This window comes from Hypomesus transpacificus, chromosome 4 (assembly GCF_021917145.1).
Source record: "Hypomesus transpacificus isolate Combined female chromosome 4, fHypTra1, whole genome shotgun sequence".
Lineage (NCBI taxonomy): Eukaryota > Metazoa > Chordata > Actinopteri > Osmeriformes > Osmeridae > Hypomesus > Hypomesus transpacificus.
In genome coordinates, this window is record NC_061063.1 from 6,505,374 (window position 1) to 6,512,558 (window position 7,185).

The following is a 7,185-nucleotide window of genomic DNA, read 5'->3' on the forward strand; positions in this document are numbered from 1 at the left end:
AAATCATTTTGTACTTTCTGTGTATGTTTATTATTAATGTTATTACTGTTGTTATTATTATTGTATTACGACATAAATGTAATATATTATGAAAGAATAACTGATGTGTGTGGTTTGTTTTATCGCACACCTCTGTATATGTAGTGTGGAGGTACATGGCCATGTGTTTGTGTTGAAGCAGACTTTATTATTACAGTGTGAACCAAACAAGTTCAAATTGTTTTAAATTGATTCCAGATGTATTCAATATGAGAGTAGTGTAAGATAAAACCTTTAAGGACAAATATTAAAATACACATTAAAGAGAGGCTTAATTCCTTTCAAATTAAACACACATTGCTCTGAAAGTATACATTTACAGACTCATCAACTCCTTCATTCTACACGTTCCCTCATACACACTCTCGCCCGCACACACAAAATAATAATGACTGATGGCAGTGTGCACCCCGGAGCCCGTCCACGTCCGTGTGATCAGGTGAGAGCTCCTCGTCCCCAGCCCAGCCGTGCTGGTAACCGTGTCACCGCGCCACTCTTTTCCTGGGAGACCACCATGACCCTAGAGCACAGCAAACACCCTCCCCATCTGCTACAGTTACACCATCTTCGCTTCTCTACACCTCACCTGCCTCTCCCCTCCTTTCCTCCCCCCTCCCTCCATCTCCCTGTGACCTGCCCCCCCCCCCCCCCCCCCCCCCATGTATCTCACACTCTGTAGGATTGTTCTCCATCGCTCCCTGTGCCTTCAGGCAAACATATGCTATTCTTCCCGTCAGATTCTGGAGTGTTTGGGAGAGGAGGGATTGTTTAATGTTTATTAATCACCTGTCTGTGGTTGAGAGAGGGAGACAGACTGAGACACACATATGGGTTGATGTTGCTATCCCAGCTTTACTGTCATACAGAGAAATGATAAGTGATAAATGTTATGACTACAGGCTAATTAGCCTGACTTAATTCTGACAAAATGTCAGATAGGAATAGGTTGAGAACAAGATTTACAAGAGCAATATAGATTTTTTATATATCTATTTATCTCCATCTTTATTCTTTTCTCACACAGACCGACAAAACAGACAGGCTTCAATGCTAACTGAAATTAAAACGCAATGCGTGATGAAATGGCTTTGTGCATGTGCACGCATACACGCAATATACAGCCAGAAGGCTGTTCTGTTTTTGGGAGAGGACAGAGAGAAAGCATCAGAGGACAAAGACATATGTCAACAGTGTATCATGTTTTATTGGAACATAAAGACGGGGAGTCTACGGTACAAAAAAAAGGCGGGGTGTTGAGGGAGAGCGGCGTGCGGTCACTTGTGTCCCACGGTGATCTTCTCCAGGTCATGGATGCCCTCCTTGTCAATCAAACGCACGCTGAAGGAGGGGAGGTTCAGGATGAAGCGCTTGTTCAGCTGGAGGAAAGAAAAAGAAAAAAAGAGGGAAGGGATGGGGGGGGGGAAAGAGATGTTGAAGGGAACGGGGAAAACCAGAAGATAATATTAGCTTGTGTCCTGACCAAAACCAACATCATCATCATCGCTGCCATCATCTGGACTAGGCAAACTGAAGAGTCTTGTCTCTAAGGATCTCACCTCCTCAACGCACTTCTTCAGCAGGTCCACAGCTTCATCACGAGTCAGCTCTGTAGACAAGGGGGGACGATGACGACAAGGACAGGGTTACAGATGGTTAGTGATACATTTGGATGCTAGATTGACTATTGAAAGGTGTCAGAGAAGGTTAATCTAGCCCGTGGTGGTGTGGCAGGTACCGGGTCGGTAGTAGCGGTCCAGGATGGACAGGGTGAGGAAGGCTCCGTAGCCATGGGCAGCGAAGGGAGCCTTGGCTAGAGCAGACAGGTGGTCCATGTAGAACAGGCCCGGGCCGTCAGACTCGTCATACCCTGCTAGCAACAGGTTCACATGGTAGGGGGTCTAGAAGAGGAGGGACAGAGATACAGGTTAGCATTAGAACCATTCGACACCATTAGCACCACATACTGGCCCCCGAGTTCTCAGGAAATGTGGCAGCGCATCAGGAAATAAACTCTGAGGAAGCAAACAGCTTCACAGCCGGATATTTCACAACTGTCTTAGTGAACGCTGCAGTTGAGAATGTGTCCATTTGACCGTCTTCTTGCTGCTCCTGAACACACAACCGATGTGTGGCCTGGATGCGTGCCCTGAAATAGCGCCAGGCTGTGCCAAGTGCCAGCAGATGGAGCAAAATAAAAGTAACAGTAATAGTTTCCTTCTTCGACTGAGCCCCAAATCTGCACTCCTCATTATCAGCTTGGAGTTTGAACTGAACTAAACAGGGGGGGGATGACAACAACAACAACGACAGGAGAGAAGAGGACTGGGAGGGGTGTGAAGCTGCCGTGACATGGGGGGGCTGGGGGTGTCAGAGGACGGAGGGGGGTAGGGGGGCAGTGTCACCGGCAGTGTGACATCTGCTAGGAGGCAGCACCCCCACCGGTCCCCTCCCTGCCTCCTTCTCCTCCACCCCTCCCTCCCTCTCCCTCTCCCCTCCCTCCTCTCACCCTGTGCCCTGGAGTACCGCCAGGGCTCATTAAAAACTTCTGAAGTCGTCTTTCCCTCCTTCCCTGCATCCATCCCTCCATCAAATGACTTCAATTATGCTCCAAGCCTCTCGTTCCAATGAGCCTTTACAGCAACAAACGGCTCTCCTTTGCCACAAGTTATCCATCTCCTTCCCCTCTCTCCCCCTTATATTGTAAGTGTCCCAATAACCAGAAAAACTAAGGTTTGCAGTTCCGTTCATAGCAGGGGTGCCTGTAGATGCCCTAGATTGTAGAAGCTTTAACACTATCACCATTATTGACCAAGCTTGGAAGAGAAATAGTGCAATGCTAAAATCAGACAGTAGGTGTTGGACTTGAAGAGCGAGCAGAAATGCATCACCTGAGCTCAAAACACCTTCTGCAATCTGAACACCTGCCCCCAAATCAATTTGTGTATTTGTGTGTGTGTGTGTGTGTGTGGGTGAGATATCTGCCACGGGGGGGGGGGGGGGGGGGGGGGGGGGGGGAGCTGAATCTTGTCAAGCTCCCTGTAGAGAGGGGCTGTGTGTGCGCGCTGTGTGTGAGAGAGAGAGGGGTCTCATTGGGAACCCCTCTGAGGCATCACCCCCACCCCCTCGACAACTGTCCCACTGGTTACAATGTAACAATACAGTCTTGGCATCAAAATAAGCCCCGTTTTACCATGTGACCACAAAGGACACCTGGCAGCACCGCTTGTTAAAGCTGCCGCCTGAACACCCTGAACGCACACACACGTGTTTTAGAGCAGACAACACTCTAGCGACGTTACGCAGGCAGACACAATAACACATCATCTTAGAGCTGATCCGCCATGTTAAGTGCCAGGGAGGAGGGTTAAAAATGGTATATTACATTAGCTCAAGCCCTTCCATGTTCCAGTGCTCCCCCTCCCCCCCCACCTCCCCTCGCTCCCCTCCTCGCTCTGCTCCTTGCCCCAGGACATGTTCTCTTTATTGGCATTTCTCCTCAATCTGCTGTATTAATTGTTCATCTGTGCTGGAGCAGGGGAGTCGTGTGCAATATGGCACTAGTAATTATTTGTACCCGTGTTGGTCTAAAAAAAAAAAGAAAGACCCATATGTGGCCACCAACACATGAGACAAACTGTTGCTGGAGCCTTTATGCTTCCATCTCATCTCCAAAGAAGACAGCTAGTGTTCTAGAACTGGTCAACATGCTTATGGTTCTACAGCTCTCTGGGGTAAGTAAGGAGAGGCCAGAACTAAATGGGGGGGGGGGGGGGGGGGGGGGGGGTCTTGTGCACAAATAAGGGATTGTGCTCAAATGGTCATGCGCCTTTGAAATTAATCAACAGAGATCATTTCCCTAACACTGTAGGTATTGTTGCAGAAGAGGCTATAGATAGATCTATGGAGCCGTGAACAGTCGGCCACTGCATTGTCTGTGTGCATGATTTCTCAAATTCATGCAGCACATTCAGGGCCTCAGGTGTTTCTGCTTGCCAGTTCTCTCTTTGTTTCCCTCTTTTTCTCCCACCCTTCCAACTCCACCCCTCTCACTCTCTCCCCTTATCTCTATCTCTCTATCTTACACATCTCTGTGAAGCTGAGAACTTGCAGTTACTCCTGGGGTTCTCTGTGGACCCAGTTGTTGTTTTGGACTGCTAGTAGGTACACAATACATGCTGCCCCCCACCCCCCTGTCTGCTCCTGCTGTGCTGCTTCCCCACCCATGGGCTCGGGCCCTGGGGGAGAGAGAGAGGAGGGGGTGGGGGCTCCACGAAGACGCTCACCAGCATTAAGGTGGAGGTGAACGGCACTTCTTACACAAAGACGGAAAAACCTTCACCTATCGCTACTGAATGTTGTCAAGATTTATTCACTATAAACGAATCCATCTGGCGAGAGATAACAGTATTCCTGGATTTTGGGGTAGGTGTGGGTTGCTGAAGAAAGGTGTGGGTAGTAGCAGCACAGGAGAAACTGCTTTAACTAGCTACCAAGTCTTTTGGGAGAGCTGTGAGAACAGCATTAAAAAGTATCTGTATACATAAACAAAAGACTATAGCCTGAGGGGTAAAATAATAGTCATCCTGTTTATGGCAGTAATGAATTCCTAAATATTGCGTTCTCCGCATTTCAGAGCCTACATGGATCCTACTAGTCTCATATCTAACCCTGACTTCTGCTCGCTCCCTCATTCATTTTTACACTCGTATGTGCAATGTTGACTTCTGGGCCCGTCTTTAAGCCCCTGGGACAACCTCCCCCCCAGTCTCACCCCCCTGCCCCTCTACATATCACCCCCCTCCCCCCTTGTGTCCCACATTCCCTGCTCAGTACCACTAATTGTTTTTTGTAATTATTTTCACCCTTCTGCTATTGTGACAGGCAGCGGCTGCACTCTTCTTAACAAATTAACTTGCCGCAAACAGATGAGATTCAAAGGGTGGATACATAGAGGCAGACTAACTGACTGATTTGCTCACACACAAACATCCAAACCCTCCCACACACACCCCCCCACCCCCACACACACACCCCCACACACACAACCTCCCTCTCTCGCTTACTTACTCACACACACGTCACTAACCAACACATACTCAACACACACAAGGGACCTGGTGAACTGGGAACGGTGTGGCACAGGTGTTTCTCCTCCCGGGAGACTACAAAGACAGTTCTGAGCCTTCACAACACATAAAATACGTGTACATGACTCAGTCACAATAAGACCACTGGACTCCATAAGAGATCTCTCAAAACTTGTTACTTACTATGGGAAATGAATGAATTCCCATTACGATTTGTTAAGTGGACAACTGTTCAGGGAATCACAAGAATAACATTTAGGCAAGGAGGTTAACTATAGATGTCAGGTGAAGGACTTGACATTGACATTGAATGGGAAATTTGCTCTTCAAAGAGTATACCCTTGAAATGAGTTTGTATATAACTGTTGATGAGTTTAAGTGTGGAAATGCTTTGGTACCTCATCTCAAACATATAAAGACTAAAATGACAGACCACTGTGAGAATGCTGAGATGATATGTAAATTCCAGGCATGGTGAGGTTTCAGGATTCTCATCAGTCTCATTACCCTGCTACGAAGGTAGTCTGCCAGATTCTTCCGTGTGAAGTTGGCTGCTGCTGATGGACTGAGCTCGTAACCTAGAGACAAAGGAAGGGGTCACAAAAAGCAGAACGTCAATGTCTTTCACTTTTACCAAATTGGCCCGAGGTGGAGCAGATTTGAACAAAGCATGGCCTAGCTCCGCAACAAAGACTACAGGTTGACTTAACAGAAAATGTATGGTTTGAAGGTGAAGTGTCAGGTGGAGGTGATAGCATTGGCCCTTCACATAGAACAGCTGTACTTCTGTTCCTGGATTTCTCATTGAGATAGGTTAGGTGGTTGGACACTGGATTATATTCATGGAGCCTGTTAGATTCAGTATTCTCCCGTCTATTCTTTCTCATTCCACTGGGACTCTTCCTTACCGTTTCTCATTTTGTAGAGCTGAACGTTCTTCTGGATGTACTCGGCAAACTGCACAGTGTCTCCCGCCTCTCCAACGCATAGCAACAGGATCTTCTCACTCAGTTTGAACATTTTGTCGTAATCTGGAGAGCAGAAAGAAATTCATTAAGGAATTGACACTACAACGTTATCCCATGCTAAGGGAAATACATACATATGCATATGTAAAACTAGTGATACTTAAGGACACTAAAGGAAACATAGCTGTAAGAAAAAACAATCCAAGTCATGTTGACTCCACATATTGTACTTTCACTTTCACCAGCTCAATAGCTTCATGTTGTCGGTAGCTCAGGGTTTCCAGGAGTTAGTGTTAGCATCGGAAATAGCTGGATGTGTAATTTAATTCATCATTGTAATATAAATGACGTAATTAAAACCCACTATATCGCTTATTATTTAACTAGATAGAGCTAACTATGCTTTCCAGCACAACAGTAAGTACAGACGACCATATCAGCTAGCAAGCTAGTTAGCTAGAGCTAGCTGGCTACCAAACGAGTGGCTCAAAAGGCTAGCAAGCTAGGCTAGCTAACGTGCTAAAACAGCCGTACCGTGTTTCATCTGAATGATGCTGCTGGCTGCAACATTATCTGCAGCAACCAAGACGAAATCTGTTCCCTGAATCCCGATCAAGTACTCCATTATGTATGGTGTATTTAAGTACAAATTTTCAGTTTTTGTCGACTGTCAATTCACCACCGCTCGTTCAGTCAGATTACACAGCAAAAGTTTAGAGTAAGCGTCGCAGGATGTTGACGTCAAAGTATGTGAGGCTCTTTTCCTTCCCATGTGATTAGGGTGAACAGCAGCAAGCTAAACCAGAGCACAGTTTGTAATGTATTTTCCTTAACATTAATAGTGAGACCTAATGAGAAGATTTTCATATCTCATGAAAAGGGACACACAAACAGACCCCCTACCCCTATATAGAATTACAGGAAAGAGCAGGAAAACAGTTAGGTAGATATAAGCAGTATTAATGCAGCGTGATGCAGTGGGAGCTATGGTGTCCTAATCTCCTAATGAGGTCAAACTCTTTCAGACAAATAAACTATTTGTCATATGTGTTTTTGTGTACAGGGTAACAGTGTAATAAAAATACCACATA

General features: G+C 46.4%; 1 protein-coding gene across 1 annotated transcript; it reads right to left on the reverse strand.

The window, feature by feature from the left end:
• Positions 1–1,219: 1,219 nt before the first annotated feature.
• On the reverse strand, positions 1,220–6,842 carry psmb2 (proteasome 20S subunit beta 2). Its single transcript, XM_047019830.1, has 6 exons — positions 6,629–6,842; positions 6,035–6,157; positions 5,634–5,704; positions 1,775–1,937; positions 1,596–1,645; positions 1,220–1,415 (listed from the first exon to the last, which is right to left on the reverse strand). The coding sequence occupies exons 1-6, from the start codon at positions 6,717–6,719 to the stop codon at positions 1,314–1,316; spliced, it is 600 nt and encodes a 199-aa protein (XP_046875786.1). The 5' UTR covers positions 6,720–6,842; the 3' UTR covers positions 1,220–1,313.
• Between the last annotated feature and the right edge of the window lie 343 nt (positions 6,843–7,185).

Coding starts and splice junctions, on each gene's coding strand:
- psmb2 (XM_047019830.1), bottom strand. CDS start 6,719: ATGGAGTACTTGATCGGGATTCAGGGAACAGATTTCGTCTTGGTTGCT. Junction 6,158..6,628: donor CATCATTCAGATGAAACACG/GTACGGCTGTTT, acceptor TCTGCTCTCCAG/ATTACGACAAAATGTTCAAA. Junction 1,646..1,774: donor GGACCGCTACTACCGACCCG/GTACCTGCCACA, acceptor CCTTGTCTACAG/AGCTGACTCGTGATGAAGCT.